At 41.8% G+C, this 14,352-nt stretch overlaps 1 protein-coding gene across 1 annotated transcript in view; it reads right to left on the bottom strand.

Moving 5' to 3' along the window:
- The window catches only part of LOC124553555, a 185,479-nt gene that overhangs the window by 108,835 nt on the left and 62,292 nt on the right, over nucleotides 1-14,352 (bottom strand). Inside the window, exons 5-6 of the mRNA XM_047127402.1 lie at nucleotides 12,075-12,363; nucleotides 4,555-4,896 (exon numbers count right to left, since the gene is read on the bottom strand). Coding sequence (XP_046983358.1) covers nucleotides 4,555-4,896; nucleotides 12,075-12,363 — 631 coding nt within the window. The remainder of the gene's footprint in view (nucleotides 1-4,554; nucleotides 4,897-12,074; nucleotides 12,364-14,352) is intronic.

The raw sequence follows: 14,352 nt of genomic DNA, 5'->3' as shown, positions 1-14,352 counted from the left end.
ACAAATACATGCATGCATCAATGCAAGAAGATGTGCTACTGGGTATTAGAGGTACCGGTGTGTACAGCAATCTGGACCACCGCCTCTGACGGTCTTGCTGTATGGTGGTATAACATGCAATATGTGGTTTTCATGAGCAATAAAGAGGGCAGGAATGATGTTTATGTTGATCTCTACTCCAATTTTCTGTACAGGTTCCGGAACTCTTGGAACTGAGGTGATGCAAAACTTTTTTTGATGTGTGTACTTCATTACAGATAACTGCACCATCTGCAAAAAGCCTGATCTTACTATTAATATTGTGTGCAAGTCATTAATATACAACATGAACAGCAAGGGTCCCAATACACTTCCCTGGGGCACACCTGAAGTTACTTCTACACCTGACAATGACTCTCCATCCAAGATAATATGCTGTGTCCTCCCTACCAAAAAGTCCTCAATCCAGTCACAAATTTCACTTGATACCCCATATGATTGTACTTTTGACAATAGGCGTAGGTGCAGTACTGAGTCAAATGATTTTCAGAAAACAAGAAATGCTGCATCTACTTGGCTGCCACGACCCAAAGCTTTCAGTACGTCATGTGAGAAAAGGGCAAGTTGGGTTTCACATGATAGATGTTTTCAAAATCTATGCTGGTTGGCATTGAGGAGGTTGTTCTGTTCAAAACACCTCACCTCATTGTGTTTAAGCTCGAAATATGTTCTAAGATTCTACAAGAAATTGATGAAAAGGATATTGGACAGTAGTTATGTGGATCACTTCTACTACCCTTCTTGTAGACAGGTGTGGCCTATGCTTTTCTCCAAGAACTGGTCATTGATTTTTGTTTGAGGGATATGCAACAGATTATAGTTACAAGAGAGGCTAACTCAGCTGCAAATTCAGTATAGAATCTGACAGGGGTTCCTTTGGGCCCTGGAGCTTTGTTCAATTTTATTCAATTCAGCTGTTTCTGAACTCCACTGACACTAATACTTATTTCATTCATCGTTTATCAGTGGTACAAGGATTGGACTGGGGCAGTCCTCCTGGGTTTTCCTTTGTAATGGAACATTTGAAAATGGAGTTAAACATTTCAGCCTTGTCTTTGATACCCTCAATTTCAGTTCCTGCTTTGTCACCGAGTGACTATACACTAACTTTGGAGCCACTAACAGACTTTACATGTGACCAGAATTTCTTTGGGTTTTGTGAAAGGTCACTCGACAACATTCCGATATGGTAGTCATTCAATGCATCATCATGGATTCCTCTCCCGACAGCCAAACTTGTTTCATTCAGCATCTACCTATCTGCCTATTGCCCTATGCTTTGTTTTATGCCTATTATGCAGTAATTTCTATTTCTTTAGCAGTTTCTTTAGAGTGACTGTATACCATGGAGGTTCCCTTTCATTATGAACTGTTCTCCTGGGTACATATCCATCCAGTGGATGGTCAACTATTCTTTTAAACTTTAACAGGAGTCGTCTACAAGCTCCTGCGCTGTGCTGAAAGTTTCAAGTTCCTCAGTGAGGTACGATACTTCTAATTTTTTATCTAGTTTACGGAACATATGTATCTTTCTACTTGGTTTAGTTGTCCTTTGTACTTTGGTAATCATTCTGCCACAACGATGTCGTGGTCACTGATGCCAGTTTCAATGTGGACATACTCAGAGAGGCGGATCTATGTGCTGCCATTAGATGCACTGTTTCCACCATGGTGGGGTACCTAACTATCTGTTCTACGTAGTTTTCAGAGAAAAAAAATCAAACAATGGAAAAAGCAGTATGCAATGTAACAATATTATGAGAAGGAAAGTAGCTACTCACCATATAGCGGAAATGCTGAGTCACAGACAGGCACAACAGAAAGACTTGCAATTAAAGCTTTCAGCCATTAACGCCTTCATCAACAACAACAACACCACACACACACACTTCCGCAAACCCAACTCACACAAACAACTGCAGTCATGTGTGTGTGTGTGTGTGTGTGTGTGTGTGTGTGTGTGTGTGTGTGTGTACTGTTGATGAAGGCCTTAATGGCTGAAATCTTTAAGGGGACCACACCCCGCCTATCTAACCCATGTTAAATTAGGCAAGTATTTGACCCATTTCTGAAAAAACTATTTGATGCAGGACCTTAATATTTTTACTGTATGTTACATGATGCTGATAGAGTCAACTGTACTAAAATCTACTTTATCCATTTTATAGTTTTTAAGAAATACTTTTTTAAAATTTATTAACAAAAAACAAAGTTTTTTCTGCAGAAAATATTTTTTTGTGAACTTCCTAATGGAGGAATATTAATGAATGTAGTACCAGAGGTGGCTTTTTATGTTAAGCAGAGTATCTGAAAATTTCGTTCATTTATCTATAATAGTTTCTGATATAATGGGGCATATGTACTGAAAATTTTAGTTTGTGGGAAATTGATTTTAAAGAAAAAACTTTTGAAATTTGTTACTTACAGTTAATTAAAACTGCCCTGCTGCATACGATGGCCCTCCTTTGGCCTCCAGCAGGTCTACCAGATTGTTTTTCCACCTTCCTGGATTTCTGTCTTTCTTTCTTGGCCATATTAAAAGCAGACTGACTGATTTATCAGCTACATCATTTGCATCGGGTCCAATGTCTTGCACAGTAATGCTCATGCCATCCACAGATATAAAATTTTTTGAGTCCCCTGAGATTTTACTGACTGATCATTGATATATAGCATGAAAAGCAATGTACTCAGAACAGAACTCTGCAGTAACCCCCAATAACATGATCCGAATCAGATTCAAATCTCTACCGCCCTTGCAGACACTTAAGGAGAGTACAATAGGTGATGTGGGTATAAAAATATGAATTTTTTAATGGAAAATTGTTGTTTGGAGTTCTCTAATTTGGTGCATGTTTTGTTGACTTTTCAAACAAAGGAAACTCCAGGTTTGAAAATCAACAATATAAGGAGAAGGTACATTCCTATTCACTGTAAAGATGAGTTGAGTTGCAGGCAGGAACAACAAAAAGATTGTTACACACTTAGCGTTCAGCCAAATCCGACGCCGCCAACCCCCCCCCCCCCCCCTCCCCCATTCATACAAGCAAGCAAGAACACCTCATGCACACGACTGCCATATCTGGCAGCTCAGAATGAAATGCCACTGGCATTTTCTAGTCATGCCTTATATTCTCCTAAACACGCCATTAATGCCGTGCTACTGTCTCAAATACAAAACAATGAAACTGAATTGTTTGTGCTGACTTGTGCCCTGAAATCAAACTGTGATTCTGACGACAAATTATGTGCACCGAGATGTTCCACTGCTCTCTTGTATATTGAATCTCAAAAACTCCAGAAGTGACTAATTGCTAAGACAGTGGCCACTAATTGCAAAGGGAAAACAAATATTAAAAATCAGTTCCAGCATGATATTTTATAGCAGGAATTATATAAAGCAAGGGGATTCTCTACAAAAGGAACAGCTGCTAAGCATAGCTAAATTTAGGGAATTGTTCCATATGGGTGTGAAATATGAATGGTAGGCTGTTACAGGGAATGTTAAAGATCAGATGCTCTGATCAAGGAAGGAGTTATGTCGTCCTCTAAAAAGTCAAGAAAAAATGCCTAATAAAGAAAGAAGTGAAAGTGTTGAGCACATATTATAACATAGCTCATTTTTGCAACCTACGGTTGGTGGTACATGGGAAGGCCTAGATATGTGAATGAAAGACAAACAAAGTCATGCGGAGCAGAAGATGTGAAAACATCAATAAATTTAACATCAATGTTGGGGACCAGAAAATAGGCGAAGAGAAGTAATTCTGCTACACTGGAAACAAAATATGACATGAGAGATATGAAAGAGGGTATAAAAAGTAAACTAGCATAGCGAAAGAGGTCACTCCTGGTCAATTGAAGATTCATTAGAGGTAGAAACTTCTGAAAACATATATTTGGAGTACAGCATGCACAGATGTGAATCATGGACTGTGGGAGAAGGGAAAACAAGTATTTGAGAGATGGTTCTACAGAAGCAAAAACTAAATTATGCCAACTGATGAGCCTAGAAATGAGATGTTTCTCTGCAGAATTGGTGAGCAGAGAAACATGTGAAAAACAATGACAAGAAGAATGGGCAGGCTGATGGAACGTGTATTAAGACATAAGGGAGAAAGTTACTTGGTAGTAGAGGCAGTTCTAGAAGGTAAAAACTGAAGGGGAAGACTGAGATTAGAATATTTCAAACTAATAAATGAGGATCTTACGAGAAGAGACTGAACAGGAAATGAAATGGCAGCAGTTACGTCAAGCCAGTCAGAAAACTGGGGACAGAAATGGAGGTTCTTATCCTCGATGTCGGATAGAGCAATTATTTGATACGATGATAGCCGACAAGGAGAACAGGTGAAGAAATGCGTAAAATCATCTTGTTGCTGATGACCGAGAAACAACACCAACACGTGTACACAACACGTATGAGATATCACAGGAAGTGCCAAATTATGGTCACACGTATTAAGGATGCTATAGTGTATATTCGTGAAGGGACTTCACAGCAGTGCTACCAACCTGTGTGGAGAATGCTCTATTGCCATAGCAATGAGCTCTGTGTAGCTGAACGGTGGCTTCGTACTGGCAGTAACGGCAGAACCAGTGTCGCTGAGGCGTTGCTCCTCGCCCACCTCTCTGCCAGCACTGCCCGCGGCGGTTCCCACACTGTCGATACCAGTGCCACCGCCGCTACCGTTGACGGTGACGGTGACACCGGATGTGGATGCCAGAATAGTCGTGTCGCCTGTCGACACCGTTTTGTCCGACGCCAGGGTGTCGTCCTCGCTGCGGCCGCTGCCAGGGTGGGACGAGTCGGGGGCTGCCTGGTCACCGTTGCCAACCTCAGGCGGGGTGGCGGTACTATTTAAATGGACAAACACAATATTCAGTCAAAAATGGCTCTGGTCACTAAGGGACTTAACTACTCAGGTCATCAGTCCCCTAGAACTTAGAACTACTTAAACCTAACTAACCTAAGGACATCACACACATCCATGCCCGAGGCAGGATTCGAACCTGCGACTGTAGCGGTCACGCGGTTCCAAACTGAAGCGCTTAGAACCGCACGGCCACACTGGCCGGCACAATATTCAGTCATTAAAGATCCGAGGAACTCTATATTGGTTACAGAAAGACATTCAATTACATCTACGAAGCATACCTAGAACTGAGACCAAAATGAATAATTTACTACAGGATGTAAAATGAACTACTTAGTATCTGAGAGGGACTACAAACTAGATTTTTTTTGGTACATTACCTGACAGATCGTGGGACACACACTATGTACCTGTAAAAAATCAGAGGCCTGATGAATGACAATCACACCCGTGGCACTGTAGACACTCTGGAGCATGCTCTGGGACTGTGCACTACAAAGATATTGTAGCAGGTCGTAGTCCCCAGGTACAGCGAGCACCGGGTCTCGAAGTACCACTGAGGAAGAGTCGACCTGATGTATCTGACTATACAACAGTCACAGTATCCAGGAAGGCCAAGGAGGGCTTCATGAGGAATTCAACCGTATGATAGCATACGCTGTACAGTCGGACTGAAGGCAACCGAGGTCTGCGACAACTGAATGAAATTGTTTTCGAGACTGTCCACCGTGTTAGTGCTAACAGAAATGTAGCTAGTAAGGAGTTACAGTGAATCGTGTAATCAATTTCCCAAGCAAAGGGAACCTTCTAAAGTTGAAGTGCACCCTCCCACATGGTGGTCAGGCACCGTCGACTAGAACCTGGATGACACTCGTGTCTAAATGGATTGTACCGATTTCATACCTAGAATCTATAGCAATCTCAATAGCGCTAGAACACCGACTGACAAAAAAGTTTAAGCACTGACAGACGTCAGTGTTAACTTTTTACACGTACACGCCATCGGTGGTTATGTGAATGATTTAGAGTTGTAATCCTGTGCACAGGCAGAATGGCCACCAGAGTGCATTAGCTTTGTTCGTGTTACCAGCTCTAGTACAATATATAGTAGGAGGTATGCATCAGACATTGAGTGATTACAGTGATGATGCCGACACACGTTAGACAGCGTTATCAGTATCTGACAGAGTGGGCAGGATATTTCTCATTTCAAGGCACGATGAGAGGTAGTTGAAACCGTGATTGAGAACGTACGAGGGTAGTTTGAAAAGTTCTCGGAATCACCACAAGAGGTCAGCACTAGCGCAACAAGTTGTTCACGTGATATTCATCGGACTGTTGCCTGTAAACACGTGCCACGTCAGTGCTCTCGGGAGAGAGCTGTGGAGGTGACGTGGCTCTGTTGTTGTTCCCATGAAGTGATTTGTGAAGACAGGAGACGGGAGGGGGGTGGGGGGTTGGGGGAACCGAGATTCGAGCATTGATTAAGTACTTTGTAAAGAAAGGTATGAAAGCAAAGGACATTCGTGCAATTTCCAGAATACAGTGGGGGACTCTGCTCCTTCAGATACAATTGTTGCCAAGTGGACAAACAAATTTAAATTTGGTTGGGAGAGCTTAGACGATGATCCGCACAGTGGTCGGCCAAGATGTGTCACGGCTCCAGAAACCATTCTAAAAGTGCACAAAATCGTCACAGAGGATCGCCACCTGAAAGTGTGTGAAACTGCTCACCCTTGCCAGATGTCACCTGAAAGCGTACATCACATTTTATCTGAAGAATTAGACATGAAAAAATTATCCACAAGATGGGTGCCGCGATTCCTTAACACTGGACTGGATAAAAAACGCATGAGAATGGACATATTGGAACAATGTTTGGCCTGTTTTAGGAGAAACGAACAAGATTTTTTGTGCTGGTTTGCAACCACAGACGAAAATGGGTGCACTACTACACACCAGAAACAAAACAACATTCAAAGCAGTGGAAACATGCTGATTCTCTGCCACCAAAGAAAGCAAAGACAATTCCTTCGACGAGAAAGGTCAATGCATCAGTATTCTAAGATGCGGTGGGGATTCTGTTAGTAGATTATCTCCCCACTGGGCAAACAAATACTGGAGAATACTATGCTAACCTCCTGGACCAACCGCAACAAAAGATATGTGAAAAACGCCAGGTTTAACAATGAAGAAAGTCATCTTCCATCAAGACAATGCGCGCCTGCACATCTGTGCTGTCGCCATGGCAAAATTACACGAACTAAGGTATGAATTGTTGCCACACCCGCCTTATTCACCTGATATGGCTCTGTCAGACTTCCACGTGTTCCCAAAACTGAAAATTTTTCTTCGTGGACAAAGACTCACTTCAAACAAAGAATTAGTAGTTGGAGTTTAAAACTATTTTGCAGGACTGCAGGAAAATCATTTTTGAGATGGGATCAAGGCACTGGAATATCATTGGACCAAGTGCATTAATCTACAAGGAGACTACATTGAAAAACAAACAAAGTTTCTTCTATTCCGTTCCGAGAACTTCTCAAACCACCCTTGTAGTTCAGTTGCTCCAGTCCTGGGTGGCCTCGAGTTAAGAGGGCAATGCTCCTCTGTGGCCAGACGGTGGGGCTTTGAGAGGTGGTGAGCGACTGGAAAGATAAGGCACTGGAGATCTGTTTTTGTACAATGTTGGGAGGATTAATACAGTCTGTAAAAGCCTCAGTGAGATCATCAGTATATTTTGAGAGGGACTGTTCATCACTGCAGGTGCGATGACCGTGGATGGCTAGGCTGCACAGAAGGTACTTCTCGGTACGAAATGGGTGGCAGCTGTCGAAGTGGAGATATTGCCGGTGGTTAGTAGGTTTGATGTGGACGGAGGTACTGATGTAGCCATCTCTGAGGTGGAGGTCAACATCTAGGAAGGTGGCCTGTTGGGTTGAGTAGGACCAGATGATGTAAATGGGGGAGAAATTGTTGAGGTTCTGGAGGAATGTGGATAAGGTGTCCTCACCCTCAAACCAGATAGGAAAGATGTCATCAATGAGTCTGAACTAGGTGAGGGGTTTAGGATTCTGGGTTTTTAGGAAGGATTCCTCTAGATAGCCCACGAATAGGTTGGCATAGAACGGTGCCATGCGACTGCCCATAGCTATACCTCAGATTTGTTTGTAGGTAATGACTTCAAAGGAAAAGGAATTGTGGGTGAAGAAATAGTTGGTCACGGTGACTCTGAACGAGGTTGTCGGTTCAGGATCTGTCAGGCATTGGGAAAGGCAGTGTTCAATAGCAGTAAGGCTATGGGCATTAGGGAAGTTAATTTAAAGGGAGGTAACATCAATAGTGACGAGCAAGGCACCGAGTGGTAAAGGGACGGGAACTGTGGAGAGCTGGCAGAGGAAATGGTTGGTATCTTTTGTATAGGGGGATAGGTTCCGAGTAATAGGCTGAAGATGTTGGTCTAAGAGACCAGAGATGAGTAGGATGAGATACAAGATTGTGTGTGAGTGATCATTTTGAAGATAGCGCAGTTTGTAAGGCGACAAGAGGAACACAGGAAAGAAGAGAAAGAAGGACGGACATTGAGTATAGTGATGCATTAGAAAATGGTAACAAAGGAAGAAATAGTAGATGTAGATGTGGGGTTAAGTGTAGTTTTGTAGTGGTAGGAAGAAGTTTCCTTTCTTTTACCTTCTTTGTCTGTTTGGTGTAGTATTATGTTTTTTCACAGTATCACATAGTACTTAGATATTTTAAAAATGTTTGTTAGTTTGTTGTTGTTGTGGTCTTCAGTCCTGAGACTGGTTTGATGCAGCTCTCCATGCTACTCTATCCTGTGCAAGCTTCTTCACCTCCCAGTACCTACCGCAACCTACATCCTTCTGAATCTGCTTAGTGTATTCATCTCTTGGTCTCCCTCTACGATTTTTACCCTCCACGCTGCCCTCCAATACTAAATTGTGCCACAAACTTCTCTTCTCCCCAATCCTATTCAATACTTCCTCATTAGTTATGTGATCTACCCATCTAATATTCAGCATTCTTCTGTAGCACCACATTTCGAAAGCTTTATAATACACAAAAATGTGAATCGGATGACCTATGTTAAGTTTTTCACGTAACAGGTTGTGAATGTGAAGAATGTATAAATGTATAATAATTAAATATTCTCCACCATTTTCTAAGAAGTCTATTTGCAGGTTTGTAGCTGTTAAAGCATTCATTTTGGAAATGCAAAGTCCACAACTAGATTAACTTTCTTTGATGCGTTGGCTCCAGCTATCTTTGGGCCATGTAAAACAATATCGCAGAGGAATTGTTTTTTCAAATGAGGTTCTTCTACCTCTATCTCCCCATAACTTTTTCATTATTTCATTCTGCTGTTAATTTTGGTGTTGAGTGAATTTTCTTCCATGTTGGCTAAATTTTTTTGAAAATCTATTAAGTCCTTCTTTTCTGAATTTTTATGTTTAAAATGTATTCTTCAGTTACGTTCTCTCTAGTCCCGAGTTTCTCTGGTCTGTTGATTTTGGATTTTTATTGTTACTGAAACACACTAAGATTTCTTTAAGTAATCTACTATCCTCAATTTTATATGTCCGAAGATACTGACCTGCCCTCTCAATTAGGAATTTTTTTTATAGGTTCCCCCCACCCCCCACCCCCATACACACACACACACACACACACACACACACACACACACACACACACACACACACACAAAAATTGCAATCGCATTTTCCTCTACAGTGTATTGCAGAATTTTTCAAAAAATTCTCCTGTTTCTTTTTTTCACCTTTTTCTATTTCTTATACTCAAGCATGGCAATTTACTGTGTTGCATAGAATGCATGCACTTTTATATCTTTTTCATAGTCTCCAATTTTTGTAACAATGAAAACTGATTTATTGTTTTATGTCTACTCGAAGAGATTATATTCAGTCTTCATCTTCTGGGTCAGAACATTTAATTTTTTCGACTTCTTTACTTTACCCAAAACTTGTGTTCAACGATTTGTGAGTACCCCCAATATTTGTCATATATTCTGTTTTACGTGTGAAGATTCTCTGCAATATTTATATGGTGACAGTTAATTCTATAGCTTTGCCAAAGACTCCACTGTCATCTGCAGTGGCCAGGCATTTAATTTTTATTTTATTCATACCAAGCAGACAAAATAAACCAGGCACCGAAAATATTTATTAGACTGACTCAGAATTGCTGTCTTGGGGAAATGACTCACTTTGTGACATTTCATACAGAATGGTGATTTAATAAAATTACTAAAACTGCCAATTTATTTCCTATCCCTACTTATACATCAGAGGAACTGGTTCAACTTGCCGTTGTGCTATGTATCTTACGTGCAATTTGCTTTATACCGACAAAGATTCCCAATAGTTTTTGAATACACAGCATTACAAAAATCTGTCACAACTACAAACCAGTACATCATGTCAAATTTTACCATGCTTTATCAAATATTTATGTGCACCCACAGCTTCATTAAATTCTAGGATTTTTATCTGTAAGCAAAAGAGAATTTTGTACTACTACGTATAAGTTTAAAAAAAGGAGTAAATAAAATACTGATATCTCACAGTAGTCAGCTTTATTTGCTGTATCTTTAAGAGTATCATCCGCTACCTCAACAAGCTGAACACTTTGGATTCATCAGTTTAGGAACATTTCTCTCCATTATTGCCTTCTTTTGGCGCTAATCAAGAGTCGCACATGGGAGGGTCAGATGTGTGGACGTATGTTAACTTAAGACAATTACAATTTTAATGGGCACCTTCACGAAAGCTTATATTTCTTCTTATTTAACAATTATGTGTTTCACCAGGTATCAGCTAAAATACTCCAGGCTTCTACTAGTCATTCTATAACTCTGTCTACATTTATAAAAATACTTGGAATATTACAACAACCACAGCATCCTCTGCCGTTGATTCCAGCCAGGTCCAGATACATTTACCAATATAAGTAATTTAAAAATTCTCTTCAGGACTGTTTAGGTATGGAAGGTACACACTTCTACAAACACATCTCCTTTTAGTGCAAAAATACTGCATTGTTGGACCATAACTTAATTTTCACACAAATGTTGTACTCAGGATCCCAGAAAAACTGGGAATGAACTCTATAGATGTAGCTGTCAGGGCGAACAGGCTTAGATGGTGGGGTCATGTTACACGCATGGCAGAAGCAAGGTTACCCAAGAGACTCGTGGGTTCAGCAGTAGAGGGTAGCAGGAGTCGGGGCAGACCAAGTAGAAGATACCTGGATTCGGTTAAGAATGATTTTGAAGTAATAGGTTTAACATCAGAAAAGGCACCAGTGTTAGCACTGAATAGGGGATCACGGAGGAATTTTATAAGGGGGCTATGCTCCAGACTGATTGCTGAAAGGCATAATCAGTCTTAACTAATGATGATGATGATCACTAATGGAAATTTCTTTGGTTGCATGTTGGGGTTGACAAAGCTTCAAACTCTCCAGCTACACCATGAGATGCTGGGGGTAAACACCACCCATCAAAAAATTCCGAAATTGATTTTACTCCTGACGAATAACGAAAGTCAACGTAGTAATTACAGTGGCAGGTTGAACTAACAACTGTAAACAAAAGATGTGCATTCTGCTGGGAGTATGCAGCGTTACATAGCAGACATCCAACTACAGCGTGTTAACATCGTGTCACTAATCGTAATGGAGCAACATCTCTAAATCGAGTGTTCTAGACATTCTCGAGAATATTCTGAGGACAAGCAAAGTGTATGCAAAGTTTGTACAGCACACTTTCACTCTCGAGCAGAACCAATGACATGTGGACGCCTTCCACGACCCAGATGAAATGGAAGACGCGGATAATTTTTTTCCGGTGAACTTCATCGCGGTGACACAACTGGTGTTATCAATACGAACCTACCGTAAAGCAACAAAGTGCAGAAATTCACATGAAGGGTAAATGTTTTGACAACAAAACTGACATCAGAGCCAATGCGACACGAGAACTGAACGGCACCTCAGAGAAGCATTTTTCTGACAGCTTCACACAGTCGTATGATTGTTCTCTGTTGTACTCAAGTGCGTGTAATAAAAATGTGAGGTGACACGCGATGTAACTTACAAACTACTGAGCCGTTCTCGTACCTGGGATAGTGCGGGTAGGCAGGAGGTGACAGAGAGTCGCCTGTAACACGTCCACTCCCAGCGGCAGCCTGGAGCGCTGAGTGTCCGAACAGCGACTCGGTGGCGTTCTCCAGCAGCTGCAGGTGTTCCGACATGCCAGTGCGGTGCTGCCCGTCGAGTCGGTGCTCGCCGTTGTGAGAATGCACTCCGTTCGTGTGCCCCTCCGAAACTGGGCCAGAGTGCAATGGCTGCTTCATACGCCGGCGGGGGCGAAATTTTCCATTCTCGAACGTGTGTTCGTATTGTGGGTCTGAAACAGTAACACAGTAATTGTTTGGTGGGCAGTTCATCAAAACACACACCAAGAAGTCACCGTCACTGAATGTAAAATAATGTACGTCGACCGAATCGTCTAGGATTATCGACCGAGTCGTGGCGTCCCGGTGCTCAGATAGGTTTTCTACTTGTTACGTTCGAGTGAAGTGGCAGATTCGTGTCGAGCTTGTTCCTCTGCAGCTGCTGAACGACAGACTGCTCTGCAGGTTAGTCAATTGCACGCCTCCGGACAATACGAGGCGCGACAATAAAGTAATGAGACATTTTCTTTGCGAGATGTGGCAACCCTGCACGCTTAAGTAGGCACCTCGATCTGTAGGCCGCTCCTAGTCCAAGCGGCACATCGGTGCAACTGCTCAGTGGTGAGTTGTGCTGTAATAAGTTAACACGTGTGTGTCTCTCATCACGGAAATGGAACCGCATAATATTGCGCAACGGTATGCCGTATCTTTTTGTGTTAAACTTGGTGAAAACGTGACGACAACTTACGGTAAGCTTCAGAAGGATTTTGGAGGGCAGGTTATGTCAAGGCATGAAATGTTTAGTGAAGGCAGAACGAATGCTGAAGATGAAGACCGCAGTGGACAACCGTCAACCTCACAGATGGATGTCAACTCGACCAGGGTGCATGAACTCGTACAACTTTATCGAAGATTATCTGTGAAAATGACTGCAAAAGAACTGAACTTCAATCGAGAAACAGTTCAGTTCGTCTAATAATAACTCAAGATCTTGGTATGAGAAAGATTTGTGCAAAATTGGATTCTGCATCACAATAATGCACCGTCCCATACTGCTCTGTCAGTACAACAATTTTTAACCTCAAAACAAATTTCAGTATGACCACAGCCACCTCGTTCACCAGATATCGCTCTATGCAACTTTTTTCTATTTCCAAGAGTCAAAACAGTGGTCAAGGGACACCGTTTTCAAACAACACAAGATGTCCTAAAAGCTGTGAAGAGGGTCTTGGAGGATATTACAGATAATGAGTTCCAGAAATGATACCACCAATGGCAGAAGTGCTGGAAAAAGTGTGTGCAATCACAAGGGAACTGCTTTGAAGGAGACAACACCATACTTGACTAAAGCGGTAAGCAACATTTTTTTTCACATCAGTCTCATTACTTTACTGTCGCACCTCATCTACATCTACATCTACATTTATACTCCGCAAGCCACCCAACGGTGTGTGGCGGAGGGCACTTTACGTGCCACTGTCATTACCTCCCTTTTCTGTTCCAGTCGCGTACGGTTCGCGGGAAGAACGAATGTCTGAAAGCCTCCGTGTGCACTCGAATCTCTCTAATTTTACTTTTGTGATCTCCTCGGGAGGTATAAGTAGGGGGAAGCAATATATTCGATACCTCATCCAGAAACGCACCCTCTCAAAACCTGGACAGCAAGATACACCGCGATGCAGAGCGCCTTTCTTGCAGAGTCTGCCACTTGAGTTTGCTAAAAATATCCATAACGCTATCACTATTACCAAATAACCCTGTGACGAAACGCACCGCTCTTCTTTGGATCTTCTCTGTCTCCTCCGTCAACCCGACCTGGTATGGATCCCACACTGATGAGCAATACTCAAGTATAGGTCGAGCGAGTGTTTTGTAAGCCACCTCCTTTGTTGATGGACTACATTTTCTAAGGACTCTCCCAATGAATCTCAACCTGGTACCCGCCTTATCAACAATTAATTTTATATGATCATTCCACTTCAAATCATTCCGCATGCATACTCCCAGATATTTTACAGAAGTAACTGCTACCAGTGTTTGTTCGACTATCATATAATCATACAATAAAGGATCCTTCTTTCTATGTATTCGCAATACATTACATTTGTCTATGTTAAGCAAAAGCAAAACAAGGATAATGGAATGTAGTCAAATTAAATCGGGTGATGCTGAGGGAATTAGATTAGGAAATGAGACACTTAAAGTAGTAAAGGAATTTTGCT

The sequence above is a fragment of the Schistocerca americana genome, chromosome 11 (assembly GCF_021461395.2).
Source record: "Schistocerca americana isolate TAMUIC-IGC-003095 chromosome 11, iqSchAmer2.1, whole genome shotgun sequence".
In the NCBI taxonomy this organism is placed as follows: domain Eukaryota; kingdom Metazoa; phylum Arthropoda; class Insecta; order Orthoptera; family Acrididae; genus Schistocerca; species Schistocerca americana.
This window is presented reverse-complemented; position numbering and strand designations above follow the sequence as displayed.